Here is a 19,460-nt window from a genome sequence, read left to right on the forward strand (position 1 = left end):
TGTAGGAGACAAAGAGCAAACCGACCTGCCACAGGCATCTCGAATTAACCCACTCCAACAGACTCTCTTGGGTTCACTTATTAGGGCCTATGCAACAAGTAAAAGCCATTGTAAGGCAGGCAGATCCTTTATAACCTTTTCAACCCACACGTCTTCAAAGCACAGTTCATAAGTAAAGCTTTAAAAAAGACAATTAAGTATTCACAGAGCAACTTCTTCAGAAGCCCACAGGGTCAAGCAATTATTCTGATTTTAATGTAGCTGTTTACCAAATATGTTATTTATAGTTTACGAAAATAGTTTGAGAAATCAATTCTGATATATTAACAATGCAGACGGAGCTCTAAGCTAGCTTTAGCAGAAGACGGCGCTCTAGGCTAGTTTTAACAGCAGACGGCGATCTAGGCTAGTTTTAGCAGCAGACGCCGCATGCTCTAGGCTAGTTTTAACAGCAGCTGGCGCTCTAGGCTAGGTTTTAGCAACAGACGGCGCTCTATGCTAGTTTTAGCAGCAGACGGCGCTCTAGGCTAGTTTTAGCAGCAGACGGCGCTCTAGGCTAGTTTTAGCAGCAGACGGCGCTCTAGGCTAGGTTTAGCAGCAGACGGCGCTCTAGGCTAGGTTTAGCAGCAGACGGCGCTCTAGGCAACTTTTAGCAGCAGACGACGCTCTAGGCTAGTTTTAGCAGCAGACGGCGCTCTAGGCTAGTTTTAGCAGCAGACGGCGCTCCAGGCTAGTTTTAGCAGCAGACGGCGCTCTAGGCTTTATTTATCAGCAGATGGCGCTCTAGGCTAGTTTTAAACAGCAGACTGTGCTCTAGGCTAGTTTCAAACAGCAGACAGCACTCTAGGCTAGTATCAAATAGCAGACGGCGCTCTAGGCTAGTTTTAAACAACAGATGGCGCTCTAGGCTAGTTTAAACAGCAGTCATTGCTCTAGGCCAGTTTTTAACCATACACAGAAACGCTCACAAGGAAGAACGCTTATGTATTAGGAGGATTTATGGAAATTGGCTTTTATTTCACCAGATTATTATAAACTTGACACACTTGGACACTCTGTGAACACTCTTGTAATTTGCTTAAACCTTTGCTAACTTTATTAATGATTATTTTAGGTTTGAGTGGTATTTGTAAGAAATTAGATGCAAGCAGTATAAGGCTGTTTGTAAAGCATACAGCGCCATCTGCTGTTAAAAACTTATAGACTTTGCAAATTCCGTTTGCAGACATGGTGTGTACAGAAATCCATTGCGTGCATTCTTGGCAGTTTTTTCCTGGCTTTTTAATATTGTCCATATCGATATCAGAATTATATCGTATATATAATATACAGTGATATACATTTTTACCATAATGTCCAGCCCCAATATCTTATAATTGAAAATGTATAGGGCGAGGCAGTGGCGCAGTAGGTAGTGCTGTCACCTCACAGCAAGAAGGTCGCTGGGTTGCTGGTTCGATCCTCGGCTCAGTTGGCGTTTCTGTGTGGAGTTTGCATGTTCTCCCTGCCTTCGCGTGGGTTTCCTCCAGGTGCTCCGGTTTCCCCCACAGTCCGAAGACATGCAGTACAGGTTAATTGGGTAGGCTAAATTGTCCGTAGTGTATGAGTGTGTGCGTGAATGTGTGTGTGGATGTTTTCCAGAGATGGGTTGCGGCTGGAAGGGCATCCGCTGCATAAAAACTTGCTGGATAAGTTGGCGGTTCATTCCGCTGTGGCGACCCCAGATTAATAAAGTGACTAAGTCGAAAAGAAAATTAATGAATGAATGAAAATGTATATTGAGCAGCAAATCAGCCCAAAGAATATAAATCAGCATCACAAAAAAATTGTAGTAGTTTTTCCACACACATTACAGTATCTTTATGACCCAAAACTATCGAATGGCATTGTTTTACACGACTGCCATAAAACAAAAATTTTTCTACCTCAGTCAAAACATACACAAAGGTTAGAAATCCCATTTAATAATCAGTTTACAGAGAAAAACGGCACTAAACAGTAGAGAGTGCGAGTGCTGGAGATGGTTGACAGCTTGCATCAAGGACATTAAGAAAGGCCTTGTCCCTCAGGACTAAGAGTGCATTAGTTTGCAATGAAATCCCACTTTTCCCTGAAGCAAAACACTGGAGTTCCAAACAAATCCATCCCTATCTGCTAGAGCGTCTATGTTAAAACACACAGAGCATGTTGAAGAGAACACACAGCTACATGCTGCAGGGCTGGTCGAAGTGCATTAGCAGTGTAACATAAGCACCTGGGAGGGAAACCAAAGGACGGAGGAGAGTGCATGTGCAAACGTCCATCAGCAGATGCTGTTGCCGCATCCCACAAGTCTAATAGGTCAAACGAGTGAGACATGTGAAGTTAAGGAGATTACGCAAGCAGTTTATGGAGAGCATATACTGCGACAGGCAAAATCCAAAGCTCACAGCGTTGTGTGGCCCAGCAGACAGAACCGACATATGTTTATCGCTCGACAAGAGCTCGCCGGGCAGTGAAAAACTGCTCCAATTAGACCTGCCTGCATCAGAATCCTTGATTATGTACTTTGTGAAAAGCTCACTGGCACAAAAACATCACGCAAGCAGCACTAATAAGTCTGTTGCGACTGAACGGACTGCAGATGAGAGGAGAACAAGGATGGGAATCATAAACAATTTAACACAGCGGTTCCAGTTATTTAATGCTTCCATTTACAATTCTTTTTGTACAATACATCAAACAAAAATGACGCCATTTAGTAGAATTTCATTCATTATGGAAGAAAAGCATATCTGTTCTGTATGTAAAATGAGAGTGTTATTTAAGACTTAATTAACCAGTTCAGCTTTCGCTTCATTTTGCGTCTGACATGATTAAAGTAATGACTTGTGGTTGGGTGAATAAGTTAAAAACCGCTCTGACTTATTAAAACCAATAACTCATGAGTCTGAGACTGATTTCTGAGTCTTTCAGATTGATTTGCTAATAGACTGTCTCATATATGTAATATATTCAGGAGCCAAACTCCATTCCTTGCTCTCTTACAGAAACACTCAGCAGTTTTACTTTTCTTTTTTTATTTGGTTTTTTATTCTTAAAGGTGCAGTAGGTGATTGTCTTTAGAAACATTTGTTGTTGTGCTGGTTGAAAGTCTCTTCACATACCAATAGTTATGAATAAAGTAAATGATCTAAGTTTATATTTGTTTTTATATTTTGGGTAAGGCATAAAAGTAAAAAAAAATGTTTATCCAATTAAATAAAGTCGGAATCCCATAATTCCGAAACGCAGCTCAAACTGTCTGTCAGCAAATGCAGATTTGAACAAATGCGCAGCCGTTTGTACGCAGCTCCGCCGACCGCTGATTGTGCATAGACATGCTGCCCGTTCAAGAGAAAGAGAGCATGTGTGCGATTGGCAAAAAAGTTCAGCCACTAAAATCTTCAAGTGAAAGATTGATAAGACTATTTTCAGTTTCATAAGGGACCTTTTACAGCATCGATAATGAAGATTTTAATTAGTTTAACAACAAAACACAAATAAATACCGCTATTCCGCCTGGTATCTCCTAGGGGTGTCACGATTTCGATTTTTAATCGAAATCAATCGAAATTTATGCTCAATTTCGATTATCGAATCAAAAAATAGAATCGTCTATGCTGCTACGCCCCCATGTCACGTCAGCTTGGCTTGCCAAGCGGGAAAAAAACATGCTTGTGGAAGTGCTTGTTAAACTGCAGAAGCAGGAGACCCGTCGACAGAACTTAAACCCTCTCCTCTTTCAATGAAGTCGCCGGTGTGTAAGCATTTTGTATTTCCATTGAGTTATGTTGACAACGTTCGTGTTGTCGACAAAAAAACACACAGTTTTGCAAGCTCTGCTATGTACGTATTACGTACGGTTCGTCCGATAGACAACACTGGCATCGCGATCCTCCGCCCGCCCCCGTTGCAAATCCGCTCGCGAAAAGTACACCCTCAGGCCCTGTTTACACTGTCTTTGTTTTTAAATGGCATTTTAGAACGACAACGATTTGACATCCACAGTGGCGTGTAGCATTTCTGAGCAGCCCTCCTTCCTCTCTACCTCTGAAAATGCACATCACGTGACCACACAGACACAGACGCACACACAGCCATGCGCTCGAGACAGCAGGTCCAGGCAGTCAGAGGACTGCTTCAATCTTTCACTCACTTGTACTTAGTCATTTTAGCGAACACCTCAGATACTGTTGGCTGGTTCCTGTTGGTTGTGCGTCTTTTTTACCGACGCCATTATAACGACACAGATCACTGCCTATTCACGAGTCCCGCAGAAAAAAGTGATTGACAGGTGGTAATTATGTGTGTATCTTGCCTTTACTCATTTACTGTATGATTTGTTTATGGGTAAAACAAAGACCATGCAGGTCAGGTAGTTTAAACGATAGGCTACAAATAATTAATTGGTCATTAATTAATTAATTATTCATAATCGAATCGAATCGTGACTTTAGAATCGAAAATGTAATCGAATCGAGGATTTGGAGGATCGTGACACCCTTAGTATCTCCCTATACTGTTTACTACGCAACTCAAAATATTGCTCTGAAATAGCATGTCAGTATGGCTTAGTAATGATGAGTGTAATTTCTGCACATCGCCAGACAAGCACTAGTCGCTTTTAACACAAGAGAGGGTTATTCTGCTCATCTTAAAGGTGAACGTACTCTTGTTTCAGGGGGCGTGGCTCTGGAAGGCAGGGGAGGGACTGTGATTCAGAGATTTATGCTAAGCTGTTAGCATTGTGAAAGATTACCTACTGCACCTTTAACTCTAGAGTAAAAATTGTGTAAAACATTCACGTTTTCTACAAAAAAAAAATGGTGCACACCAAATTTCTGGTTGGATACTGCTAGTAAAATTTATCAGCAACTTACAGAGAAACGGCATAAAACTCTCCTTACAAAGAAAAACCGTCTTGATTAAAAACTAATAACTCCCACTGCAAAACAATACATGCGTCTATTTTAGTGCAATCATATTTGTAGTGCTAAAGAGCTGTTAATGAATGTTAAAATGTTTTATTATTAACTAAAACGAAATTGGTTTTCTTTTGTTTATAACACTTTATAACAGGACTTAAATATCTAACATTTTCAAAAGTTCTTTATTAATTGAAAGCATCTGTTTAACCTGGTATTAGGATTCGTTTTCACCAATATGAATACAGTGGGTGACTCTAAAAACAGCTGTAAGCAGAGACTAAAATGTTTTGCGCCCTTAAACTTTTAGATAATTTCAAGTGGCAGTAAAATGCATTAAATCGGATTGCTTTTGTTGTGCAAAATTTCTTACATTTAAACAGCCACAATAAACGGGTACCCTCCACATACTGAAAAACAAGTAATTATTATGGGACATGCTTTAGGGAAAAAACACTCCAAAATCAGATGCATCACCAAAATTGCAGATTATGATAGAAAGCATCCTGCTTTCCACATAAGTAGGGCCAGACAGAATCTAAGAATATTTTTTGCTATTTCTGCGCAAAATTTTGTAAAAATATAAAAATAATAAAAATAATAATAAAAGAAAAAAATTCCTGATTTTGATATATCATGACTAAAAACTTAATATATGAAATAAAAACATCTTTTCAAAACTTTTTTTTATGTTTACAATGCAAATCCAATTACATACACTTGTCTCTCACATGATATATTTACTAAAAATAATACTTTACAAACTGTATTGTAAATAAATTAATAGACTTAAGGATGGGCTAAATCTTCGGATTGCGCACGCTGATTCCGTGTGGGCCTTCTCATAAGTCACTAAAATTAGATTTATTGACTGTAATGTTGAACTACTATAACACTCCAGTATTGTCTCTAAAACACTACAGGATCACTGAATGTCACCCGCATGTTAAATGTCCTGTGAAGTGCTTTGATATGTGCATTTTTTTATTTGAAATTTAATGTAATTGCAACAGAAACATCAAGACAGGGTGGGATATATAACACTCCTACCCTTAAAAAAAAAACAGCCTAGAGTGTTTCGTTTTCATCACAGCTTTGGCAGTCAGAATGACAGAGATCAAGGGCAGCAAATGAAAAGCAAATGAGAAATGTCTTAAAGAGGGCGGGACATGTTAGATACTAGAAAGCATTTGATTAGTCAGAGAAACCGAAGTATGAGGTGACGCCAAAAAAGCACTGATCCGTCGGCGCAGTATATTGGTGTAGTAGTAAGTGCGTCAACACATGCACTCCAGTGCTCACGACGACCCGAGTTTGATTCCGCCTCGCGGCCCTCTGCCGTTCCATCCCCTTTCTCTGCTCCCCATGCTTTCCTGTCAATTCTCTCTACTGTCCTATCGAATAAAGGTGAAAACCCCTAAAAATAATTATATAAAAAAAAAACATTGATTCTTTTAGATGGAAATAACTGCAAGCTTTGAATGTTTACATCACATTTATATTTTCTAAATGCAAATTTTGTCGCTGTTTAGGAGCACACTAGCATATAGATATCTATAAAACTAACACACAGATACTAACATCTAAAAAACTTCATTTTATTGTCACGGGACTTTTTATACCAGCTGGAAACATGACCTTGGCTGTTGTTAAACTCAGTAATTGTTCATTGTTGGTTCATGCATTAATAACAAATGAGACCTGATTGTAAAGCAATGGAATTACTCCTGTGGCAAAACACACAAAAAAAAAAAAATCCACCTCACCTAAAGTAAGAAACAGTAAACCAATGTGGATATTCCAGCTAAAAAAAAACACTTCATATGTGACATGGGTCTGCAAAGCTGTTCGAACGCCAGAATTTTTATTTCCCTTCCCAGCAGCCTATTTCCCTCGGCCGCTACTCAATCTCTGGCAGAAACAGAGGTGTCTGAACTCTAAAGGTGTCATTACAGCAGGAGAGATGGGGCATGAATAAGAACACTGAAAAAACTGAGGAGAAATAGACTGAGAGTTTGAAAGAGAGACTGATGGAGTGCAAGAAATGAGACTACAGACAGAACTGAAGAAACAAGATAAGAGCAAGAAAACTATACACTTAAACAGTGGCCGATACAACCCTGATCTATACATCCCATCATACAATTATGCAAATAAGCCAACGGTAATATTTCAGTCTGTAAGTATCTCTATAAAAGTTGCTGTCCTGCCAGTGCTGACATCTGCAGACGGTCCACTATCCATTAAATCTAATAAAAGCACTGAACAGTGGCACTTTAAATAAAAGAAATGACCCCTCGAGTCACAGGCTCGAGACACAGGCTCAGTCTAAGTGGAGTGATCTATTGTCGTCGTACTAAGTCATTTGTTGATGGCGGTTCTGATCTCTGCTGCCGCTGTATGATTTTTTATTTTTTTTTAAACCGTAAATCTATTAATTCACTGACTAGTTCGCTGAAATTAGTGTTGGATAAAACCAGAGACATCTGGAAGCCGGAAGCACTGGACTATAAACAAACCAAAAGGCCTCATGAGCTTAAAAAGCATTACGTTTCCATAAAAGCTCACAAGCGCAAAAACAAAAAAATGAGGAGGTAGTATGTAGTGTTTATTGAAAAATGAGCAGCAAGATTTGACAAGTAATATAAAGCAAACATGTAAAAAAAATTGTGTTTGGGGGACTTAAATCTTTTTGAAGACAAATATTAATTTTATATTTGTATTGTTTGTTATATTTATTTATTCTGAACATAACTAATGAAAATGCAGTTTAGTAATTGTGATTATAAGTCTGAATACACTCCCTCAAACCGCTGTAATATCAGCAACAGGCTCTCAATCATTTGATACAATAACATTTAGTATGATCCAATTAGAGCTGCACGATATTGGAAAAAAACAGAAATTACAATATTTTATTTTTCTGTGATACATATTGGGATTTATGATTTATGTTTTATTTATTATTTAAGTATAATATTAACAGATGTAATAAATAGCTTCATTAGAAAAGAATGAATATTTTTAGGGAATTTAATAATGTATTGTAACAAATGGAATATTTTTTTTTTCTCTCCTTTTGCGCTCAATAAACAACCAAATGAACAGTGAAGGGTCTCATGACCTTAGGGCACGTGTGGTTACACAGTACCGCCCCGCGAGTTAAAAATGTGTGTTGCAGTTGCACATTAAGGGGGCGATAACAGTAAACACTTTTCCATTCCAAAAACACCTTTAATGTTGACAAGGAAAAAAGAAGCGCGCCGATTTCCTCTGCTTGTGAACAAAACCTCTTGCACACCCCCTCAAATAATCGCTGGTCAGCTTTCGCTGTTATAATTCACTTACATTTTAATCCAATCATAACCCGCTATTAAAAACAACAACAACAACAACAACAACAACGACTAAATGTTTTGAACGAAAAGCTGTAATATAGCTGTGGAGGGATGCGTTTTGGTGTGGCGCCTCGCCATGGAAGAATGAATGTAGCGGGAACCATGCTCTTTAAAAGTTCTCTGTAGTTGTCTTGACAACACAATCACTGCTCTGGGTTGAGCCGCGTGCAAAACACTTGCAGCTTTTAGTAAACCATTCAAAAGATGCCTCTCTTAACGCAAAAAAGCGCATTTGATCGCCCTCTTATGCATCCAAATTCTAAAACTATCTAAAATAATATTTTTTATTCGTTTAACTGATACCACTAATCAGTTACAAACGCACCCTTTCGGTTAACGGTTAATTGATTATTTTGAGCATGCCTATGATAAACACATCTGCTATATTAAATAAAGAAGTATTGTTTCATAAACAAGTTTATTTCCAAAAAAGGTGTTTGAAACATTAAAGCAGGTATTATAATTTGCACTATTACATGCTTTATATGCATATAAAATTACTTTTGTATATTTAATTTGATGCTGACATCTTTAACTCATACATAAAATGCATAATTTAGAACAAAATAAATGTTATCAAATAACTGCTGAATATTTTAAAGAAATAAACTCCACAGCCACTGACTTCTGTCAGTGCCAACAAAATAAACCTTACAAGTGCTGTATTGATTCCCATGCAATACCAAATCTTATAAAACCTTTACCAACACTCCAAAACATTACCTCATTTAGCCAAAGGCCTTTGTTAAGGATGAACCGATTCATTTGCACCCAAGAGCTGCCTAGGAATTCCCTAGCAATTTGGTTTTTGTTGTGTGTGAGCAAGTTGTAGAAAACGGGAGTATAAAGTACACACTTGGCATTGGAGATTGCAGTTTCTCATGGGGAGTATTTGTTCACTACAGAGGCATTTCTGAACGATTTAAAGTGCTGAAGAAAAGACATGTCCCTCAGTGTGTGTCTCTAAAGACATGGATGAGAATTAAGTCTGTCCCCGGAGAGTGTCTCTATAGAGACCGCTGCTAATTATCTGACAACTGCAGCATGTTGCTCCTGATAATTCCCCAACAGGAGTTTAGAAGCGTTTCAGCATTTTACAAAAGCTGTAGCTTACAAAAGGTGAAGGACTCTGATGTCCAATCAGACAAAAAAAAAAAATGATGCTGTTATGGTTAAAATAGCCGTTTCCAACCACCTATTTTTATGCACTTCTTAGAAAAATCTATCGCATAAAAAAACTGGATGGAAACGCCGAGATGCACATAAGTTTTAAAAATGCACATAAAAATCATGTGCGTAACTGAGTGAGATAAACTTTTTATCCGATAAGAAAAATGTGCATAAACTCCAATGGAAACGATTTTACCGAATAAATTCCATCATGCGTGTCACAATCACCAATGATCTAGTCCATACAGATTGCTGGAGAACTACAAATCTGCCACCAAAAGGACTACAAATCCTGTCATGCACCACACACTCACACCTGTTCCTGTTTCATTTTGATTACACACACACACACTCAGCCGGAGGATCATTACGAACTGATTACATTGACTTTAAAAGCAGCACAGACACACACACACCAGTTGCTGAGTCTTGTTATACTGTGTTGTGAACATTACGATGCGTTTCCTTTGCCTTACCTTGTCGTGTTTGACCTTTGCATTATTCGGTTTGTTTATGTTGCTTGCTGCCTGTACTGACCATGACTCTGGATTCCCTGCATGCATCTGTTTGCCGCTGTTTTGACCATTGCTTGCCCGACCAAACCTGCATTTGGATCCTCAATTCCATTTTCAGCGCCCCTCACATAACAATGCGCATTAAAAATCTCATGTGATTTTCTTATATGAGATCATGTGATGATAAAAATAGCATTAATGGGTAAACCAGCAGGCTGACCGTCACCCCAGTGGTTCAGTATTATTATTATTATTATATTATTACCTCCAGAACTATCTTGAGCATCTGTGCTCCCAAATATAGTCTCGCGTCTCTAAAATTCACTACATATTCATTGCATTTTGTCTTCCTAGGTGCAAGTAATAAAAAAAAAAAAAAAAAAGACTTGCACAGCTTCTATTTAGTTTTTCTGCTATATATATTGCAATATGATTATAATTTAACAGGCAGACTTAACACCTAATTTTACATTGATTGGAATGATTTTGTAGAGGAGTGCATCGGCATAATATACATTAAACTAATAACAAGCGTAGATAAAAACAAAGACACAAACTAAATAAAACAGGGCTTTACGGTTTTCTGTGGATTTTAACAGTATTGTACGGTGGCCGAGAAGTGCACAACAACATTACCCATCACTTTTACCCATCATAAGACAAAATTATATTGGAAAAACAATTATATATAAAAGCATATGTTGACTGATGTTGACAGCGTGTAGTCCTGAATAGCTCAGTTAGGTCGATTGATACTCGTGCTGAACTTTTTGACTTGGGTTCTTTGGTTATATACTTTTCTGCCACACAAATATTAAAATCAATAATGTTTACAATGACACTGACACCAAGTAATAAGAATATTTATTTGGTATGGGCATGTTTTTGTTGCTGTGAAAAAGTGACTAATCTGCCAATCTGCAAACGTGAATTATTTACATCTGGAAATGGTCACCAGTTAAAACGGACAACAGTTAAACTGTAACACCGGCTTCGCTCAGTTTACTTCTAAGAGTCTTCAAGCAGATGTATACACCATGTGGACTTGACATCATGGCCTTGATTACATCGTACGAGTGGCCATCGTTAAAATATTGAACACATTGATGCAGTACTGTTTGTCTGGTGTTTCTGTCTGGTCCGCTTCCTTTAGAAACTCCGAACAATGACCACACGTAAAGCAAAACTGCTCATGTGTTTGCCACAAAACAGGCAAAACAACCCTCGACCGCAGTCTATGTTCGGTCACCATAAACTTTATTTACTCCCATGTAGTCCACAACACGAATTTATCAAGCTCACCATCGTCACTTCCAGTGTGTGGTACATTCCCTTTCTGTAAATAATCTGTCATTGTAAATTTGTTTTAGGACCGGTTAAAGCATTTTGCGTATTGCTAATTTTTTTTCTAAAAGGTAAATTTGTGTCATCCATGGTAAAATTGTTTTTCCTATGTAACTGTAATAGGTAAAAATGTTTTCCGAAATGTACATTTGTTTCGAGCGTCGTAAAAGTGTTTTACACTTTTTAATGTTGTTTTGCACTTTCCGGCCATAGTAGTATTGAGGTACAGAACTCAACAATCAAATGTAAAACAACACTGTTTAGTTTTCATTGTATAAACATTTAACTACACTTAATCTTTGTGAATGCTACAAACTACCAAAAGTGTCCACTTAGGTTCTGAAATTTAAAAAAAAAGACCCACTAACATTTGCTGCTGAGTGTGTTCTTAAACACCGCTGATTGACCATTGTGTTCATGTGCTCAACAGATTGTGATTGGTCGTAAAGGTCATGGGTTTACTACTCTTCACCTCTGTTCACCAAGTGCAAACACAGACATTAGAGCATTTCAAAGCAGCATCAACCACGTGAACACAATGGCCAATCAGTGGTGTTGAAGAACAATTTCAGTACTGATTGTTACCAAAGTCGATTCTTTTGACATGCTACAAACTATAAACTCTAAATGATTACGTGCATTTCAAATTACTCATTTAATGAGTAAATGATTTAAGTTAACTTAAAATAGTACACAGTCACCAGCCTTAAAGAGGACGAATTATGCAAAATTTACTTTTATAAAAATTAAACAACAGTATGTTTAATAACAACTGTATAACAAATGTAACAACGGTCTGAATATAACCAGCTTCTAATGGTAAAAACGTATTAATTAAATATTTTATAATCACACTTGATAAAAACAGTCTGCAAAAACACTTTGATTGACATTCTCCCATTGTACATGTCATCAGAGGGTGGGAAAGCCCCGCCCATTAGAGACGATCTCTCATTAGAGACAATCTGCCACTATGCTGACACATAGGCTTTTCTTAGCTCCACCCTCTTAAGAAAAAAAGAGCACAATCTCATTTGAATTTAAAGCAACCGTCACCAAAACAGCACAATTAAGATCAAAGCCTAAAAGGGTCCGTTTCAGAGTTATTTTGGGGTTATTTTTTTTTCACAAACACACTATAGGGACATCAGAGACCTACATATTGTAAATCAAGGCTTAATAAGGCCTCTTTAAAACACAACCAAATTAAAATCTTTCAGTGTATTAGGGGGTTAAACTTTGCAATGACTTCACAAATCATGCGTTCTGTAGCTATTGATTAATTATAAATCCAATTTAGCATTGCCATGTGACTATTGCAGATGTGACTTCAAAGCAGAAACGATATATTGTGCAAGCCTAATCTGGACCCCATATAAAACACTTCACTGCTGCTCATTTGTCTTAATTTCAACCGCATCAGTCCTGTTTCCTATCTGTTTCTCAAGTACTTTCTCACTTCCAGACAACTAAACAGTCCTACAGATAAGGCTTAGCTGCACTAAACACAAGTGTCACTTTTGGCCACATCTAATGCACATTATCAGACCTTAGGTGAAGGTGCTAAAAGACCAATATGTCAAACTGTAGAGTCTGTTAAGATAAAGAGGAGGTCCACTGATGTCAGACTAACAGCCTTGCAACCATTAGGATAGTAATGCTCTGACTATGCAGTATTATGTGCATTAAAGAAAAAAAATTTGAGACTGGCATTAAATAAAGCCTTTAAACAATATTAAGATGAAAATAAACACATCACATGAGCAATTTGGCAATAAAACTCCAAAATTACTCTAAAGTAGATCTCAAAGTAATGAATTACATTCAGACTAACAATTTAGCACCAAGTCTAAAATTATTCAATTAATTTGTTTATTTCTATAGCGCTTTTACAATGTAGATTGTGTCAAAGCAGCTTAACAAAGAATTTCTAGTAAATTGAAAATGTGTCAGTCCAAAAATTACCACACAAAAATATATTCTCGAGTTGTTATTAGAGCTTATGCATTGAGCAGATCTCCTTAATAACAAGTATGGTTTATGATGTGTGTAATACTGACTTGGAAAACGAAAACAACATGTACATAGGGAGCGAACTTCAATAAACCAAACATCTTAAAAATATATAGGCAAGCCTGGATACATAATGCACGCAACAGAAAACCTCAGAGGAAAATATGTGAAAAGCATTCAGATAAATATGAATAGACTGAATATGCAGTCTTCTGGCAGCACCTTTCAAAAGCATGGGACTTTTGAGAGCGGTATTTACATGCAGATGATGTTTGCTTGTAAAGACCAGGAAGTATGATGAATAAAGGGAACTCAACAAAGAGGCCTGCATCGGGAAAATAAGTTAGATGAAAAGCATTCGATGCATGCAATTTAAAGCTCTGAAAGCTTCTAAATGGCCTAAAAATAAAACTTAATCATTACAATACTATTACAGCTTGGGTGGAAAAGTACATTTCTGAGACCATTTTCAGGCTTGTAAGATAAATAACTGAGATGAGCTTCATTAAAATCTGTCTAGAAGAACTGTTTGAATTAAACAAACGCAGATATTACAGGCTTCTTTATTTAAATAGCAATAGCGAAAGTAAAGTTTAATGCCAAAACAGATCTAATAAACTCATTAAAACATACGTCTGCACTAGTTTTGCATGTCCAAAAACAGAAAGAGTGAAACTACAAAGTGAGAGTATATACAGTAAAATTCAATACCTTTATGACCTTTTTCAAGACTTTTTCTAATCATTTTAAGACCACTTTAAGTTTCAACCGGAAACAGTGGCCAGATTTTAACTTACAGTATATTTACTAAATGATTATTTAAGTAACTAATCCAAAAGTTTATTCATATACTGAATAAAAATCTATTAAATCTAGCTAATTCAGCAGGTTGGCGCCTGTAGAACTGCAGAAATAATGCTGCTGTCTTGGTTACTGCAGTAAATAAAGCAGCATGATGCCAAATCTAGCAGGATCTTTATTTAATTCAGGCAAACTTTAGTATTCAACCATACATTGTATAAACAAAAATGCTATCAAATGTAATACCTTGCAAAATAGCATTTAAGATTTAAGGGTCCTAAATTTCTTTACATTGACTTATCAACTTTTAATACTTTTTAGGACTCAGCGGTCACCCTGAAAGTAAAAAAACATCATGATGTGATTGTTTCTATTGATTCATATCAGCTGGAAAATTATATTTAAAGGGTTCAGCTGCAAAAACCTCTAAATGTTGTCTGAAATTTTCTTCTCAAATTAGCGTTTTTATCAGGCTCCTGTGTGTAAAAAAAAACTTGCATAAAAAGATTGTGGGAAAAATGTTCATGGTTTTTAAATTGGGAAAGTTTTTAATTGTTTTTAATATTAAAGCCATGTGAATAATGCTTTTAATTTTTGCCACAATCTTTTCGAGTACCTTGGATTTACGAGTTTCTTGATGAAACAAAGAATCATGCATCTACAGAGAAGCAATACATAGGGCTCTATTTTAACGACCTAAGCGCATGATCTAAAGTAGAGTTGCAACAATGAATCGATTAAAACTATAAAAATCGATTACACGGAACACTTACTTGCATGTATTTGGGGAGTGAATGGTGAATTTACGTGCTGAATCCTGCGTGTTCTGCTTTTTATGAATGAGGCAAACGCGTGTCCACAAGTAAACATGGCGACGACCATCTCACGTTATAGATCCCGATCACCTACACGTTCATGTGAACTGGTAAAACTTCTGTTTGAGATTATATCTCATTAAGATTATTTTTCTTACCCTATTCACAAACAATTTAACTTGTTTTAAGCAAACAATCACTTAAGTTTGAGGTGTTATTTTTTCAGAAAACAAGACATCATATCTTATGCTATTTCATGTGTCTAGTATGTATTTTGATTTAATAATATTTAGATATTTGGATTGAAAACAGGACAAAACTGCTTAGTTTATTTTATAATTGTTGTTATTATTATTATTATTATCATTATTATCATTATTATTATTATTATAGCTCAGGGATGAGCTTTTTTGAATAAACGGTTGGAAATGAATAATTTTCTTCTTTTTTTTAATCCGATTCATCGATTAATTGAAAAAATAATCGACAGATTAATCGATTATTAAAATAATTATTAGTTGCAGTCCTAGTCTTAAGCACAAGACGCAGGTGAACTTAGGGTGTGTTTGAATCCACTTCTGCTATTTCATTATTGATGCTGAAACTATATGTTGTGCATCCCTAATAGGGAAAGAAATTGATGTGCGCACATCTAAAAACAATCTTGAAGGCAGGTGTTCGATCAAGCCAAACAAAATGAAGACAGAGGCAAACAAAATCGGCAGACGCTGCCAATGATGTATGATAGGGCCCATACAGTTTGTACCCCTGTAAGCATCTTATGTATTTTTCTGGATGTAAAAACATTGTGTAGTCAAAACCCAGCATAACCTGTTGGAGAATAAAAGCCAACCTCAAAGCAAACACACCTGTATCTCCTCATAGGCCTCGTCAACCGTGGTGACTTGATGCTGTTCGTGTAATGCAGGCTCATCACAGAAGAAGCACACCAGGCTCTTGTCACTTAAGCAGAAGAGCTTGACCTTTTCATGGTCTTTGCACGGATACGAGTTCCTCTGAGCATTGAGGATGGCGTCCAGGGGGAAAGCGGTGTACCTCTCCACGATGTTGGAGAGCTTGAGGCTCGGCGATAGAAGGGGATCCGTGAAGGTCCTCCTGCACTCTGGGCAGTCTCGTGTCCCGTGATGCTCCTGTCTGCTCCAGTGTTCAGTGATGCACTTACGGCAGAAGTAGTGCTCGCAACCGAAACTCACGGGGTCTTGATAAATGCTCAGACAAATAGAACACAAGAGCTCGTCCTTCAGATAGCTAGCCATTTGAATCTATGGAGGAGTCGGTCATGCACTGTGCAGGTGGCGGGATGCACAAACCCTGAGCCTCTCAAGCAGCTGGGCTTCCTAGTGTGCTCTGCGAGGCTTGAAAATGACTCCGATGAAATTTTCTAGAAAACACAAAAATAGATAGAATAGGTAAGACATCTTCACCAACAGACATGCATTTATTATTAGACTCTCCCATGACTACGTTTAAAAGCTTTAGATATGGACTTTACACTAAATTATCATGCATCGATGAGCAAGTGCTGATAGAGTAAATCTTCCACTGATGGAAAGCAGATAAAGTTGATAATGTTGATATTACTTCATTTAAAGAAGACTCAACTCAAAATCTGATTATTTGCTCTCATTATGCAGGACTCAATAGAACCTTATCAAGCCCATTAAAAAAATAATTACATTTTCATTAAGGAACCCAAAACGATAATCCCTTGGCTAATTAAAGACATTCATTTTTAAAAAGGTTATTATATGCAGACTGTCACTCAGTCACCATTAGACATGTACTGATATTGAACACAATAAAATACTGGATAATGAACAAATTGCCATGAATAATTATTTACCATTTCAAACCTTTAGTATCAGAATTGAAAGAATTCTTATATGTAGATTGAAAAATAATTAATAAATGTAATGGAAGAAAAAAATGAATAAAGCACAGATAAAACAAGTATAGATGTAATTATTTTCTGTATTACTTTTATTTTTCAAATATTACCTTAGCTTTTGGATTTTAAAAACTTTTTATTATTTTCCCCATAACATTATTTTACTTATTGTTATTTGTGCAGGTTTTCATGACTGACATTGATATTGCCACATTCATTTAACGAATAAACCAAACAATTAAATAATTACAAAAGTTGGTTTTATATATTCGCACATTCATTCATTTCGCAGTCTCTATATTGTTTACCATGATTTTTTTGAATATTCGATTGAAATTAGCATGCAAGTGTGACTTTTAAGACAACATTAACACTAATTCACTGTGACCCATGTTGCACTTTGATAGTCATTTGCTTCTAATATGATTTCCCTATTTATAATTGGAACTGAACACTTCTGAAATTATATAACTGAAGAGAATATCTGAATATCCGAATATAAAACCAGCTTTACCTCTATCTCTTTGATTTGACATTTTATCAATGAAAATAGTCTGTTTTAGCTATAATTTAATATTTTTTCTCTGTTGTGTTGTGTGATGTGGTTGTGTTATATAATGCTATATAAATAAATTTGACATTGACAATAAAAAAAGATTAAACCACAGATGAAACAAAGATAGATGCAATTCATTACTGTATCACTTTTTTATTCAAATATTAACTTTATGGGTTTAAAAAACCTTTCATTACTTTCCCCATAACATTATTTTACTTATTGTTATTTGTGCAGGTTTTCAAGACTTCCATGATATTATCGCATCCATTTAACGAACAAACTAAACAATTAAATACATAAACTAATTATGAAACAGGTTAGTTTATTCAGTTTGCCACGCCACATCCCTTCAATATTAAACACGACCTGCACAGAATTTAAGATCTGAAAAGAATAAAATACATGCAAAACTATGAATCTTTAAAGCAGGTTATTGAGGATGCCATCATTGACTTGCACTAAACTTGATTGGATCTCTCCAAGTATATTTAAATCAGTGGTGTAAAGAAATCTTTGTTTTTGAAACAAATGAAGACAGCAGAAGTCAATGATTCATTTTCATTATTCAGTCGGACATGTTTTTGCTCCAAAATATTTTAAATGTTTAACAAATTAAAATATATTGTGTTCAATGGGGGAAAAGTTTTATTTTTTTTCCCAGACATTTAAAAAGAATATATTTTAGAGCAGTAATCGCACTACTGTCAAACCGTGATACTTTTATCCTAGGTTATCATACCGTCAGAATCTTACTGTATACCAGCTCATGCCTACTGGACAATGAACAAATTGCCATGAATAATTGTTTATCATTTAAACCTGTAAAATCAGAATTAAAGATTTTTTTGTATGTAGATTGAAAAAAAAATGGAATAAAAGAAAAATAAATGAATAAAGCACAGATTCAACATGAACAGATGTTTGCATCACTTTTTTTCTTCTACAAATATTACCTTAAGTTCTGGATTTTAATAACCTTTTATTATTTTCTGCATAACATTATTCTGCTTATTGTTATTTGTGCAGGTTTTCAAGACTTCCATGAAAATATCACATTCATTTAACCAATAAACCGAATAGTTAAATAATTAAACTAATTATAAAACAGGTTAGTTTATACAACTTGCCACTCCACATCCCTTTAATATTCAACACGACCTGCACAGAATTTAAGATCTGAAACGAATGAAATAGATGTAAAACTATGAATCTCTAAACCAGGTTATTGAGGTTGCCACCATAGACTTGCACTAAACTTAATTGGATCTCACCAAGTCCATTTAAATCAGCCGTGTACACACCAGAAAAGCTTCCGTACACCATGGCAATTCAACAAAAGTTACTAACATCTCTTGTCTGTTTCAGATTACACCTTTTCAGCCATTCCTCCTCCCTTTTCCCCGTTATCTTCATCGTGTTGTTTATCAAAGCCGGTTGCTAAATAATTAGCCAGCTAGCAGGATGTGTAAACAGATTTTCCATCTATTCGATCTTGTGCAAAAAAACTGACATTATGACTTCATTCGCTTACCCAAAACGGTCCTGGCGCGTTGTACACTGGAAGCAGCCGACTGTCACATAATTAGGAGAGCGGGTCGTGGTTTTAATTAAACATTTTCATCACGTCAGACCCTTCAAAAGCTGAAGCGACCGACCGACCGCACGCGCAGCTCTTCACAATCCCACTGCTCCACACTCGATCCAGAGGCGCACAGCAACGGAGCGAACCAACTGCACACGGGGAGGGACATTCACACACAGGGGGTAGACTGATACAACTCTGTCATTATAATTATATGTAGAATAAATTTAATTAATTAAAGATTTAATTTTCCCTATGTGTTGATTATCTGGGCTGATTTCTTGACATATTTAAGAAGATATTTTTTTCACGGATGAAGGGTAAATCCCTCCCGTTGCTGTGATGGTTCAGCTCAAGCTTCCTCATCACAGGCAGAAATGAGCATATGATAATATCAGTGATTGCTCG

The 19,460-nt window shown here is 36.5% G+C and overlaps 1 protein-coding gene and 1 long non-coding RNA gene across 13 annotated transcripts in view; one reads left to right on the forward strand and one right to left on the reverse strand.

Moving 5' to 3' along the window:
- Positions 1–19,152, reverse strand: part of trim62.1 (tripartite motif containing 62, tandem duplicate 1) — an 87,660-nt gene extending 68,508 nt beyond the window's left edge. For 11 of the 12 annotated variants that reach the window (XM_087272892.1, XM_087272891.1, XM_087272894.1 and 8 more), the window contains exons 1-2: positions 19,002–19,148; positions 15,872–16,404 (exon numbers count right to left, since the gene is read on the reverse strand). In XM_087272892.1, coding sequence (XP_087129018.1) covers positions 15,872–16,279 — 408 coding nt within the window. In that variant the 5' untranslated portion in view covers positions 16,280–16,404; positions 19,002–19,148. 12 annotated transcript variants of the gene reach the window in all.
- LOC147834906 (uncharacterized) lies at positions 1,113–5,811 on the forward strand. The gene is made up of 2 exons (XR_015503045.1): positions 1,113–3,543; positions 4,529–5,811. It is a non-coding gene; the product is annotated as an uncharacterized LOC147834906 (long non-coding RNA).
- Positions 19,153–19,460: the final 308 nt, after the last annotated feature.

This window comes from Danio rerio, chromosome 11 (genome assembly GCF_052040795.2).
Source record: "Danio rerio strain M-AB ecotype USA chromosome 11, GRCz13ab, whole genome shotgun sequence".
Taxonomy (NCBI): domain Eukaryota; kingdom Metazoa; phylum Chordata; class Actinopteri; order Cypriniformes; family Danionidae; genus Danio; species Danio rerio.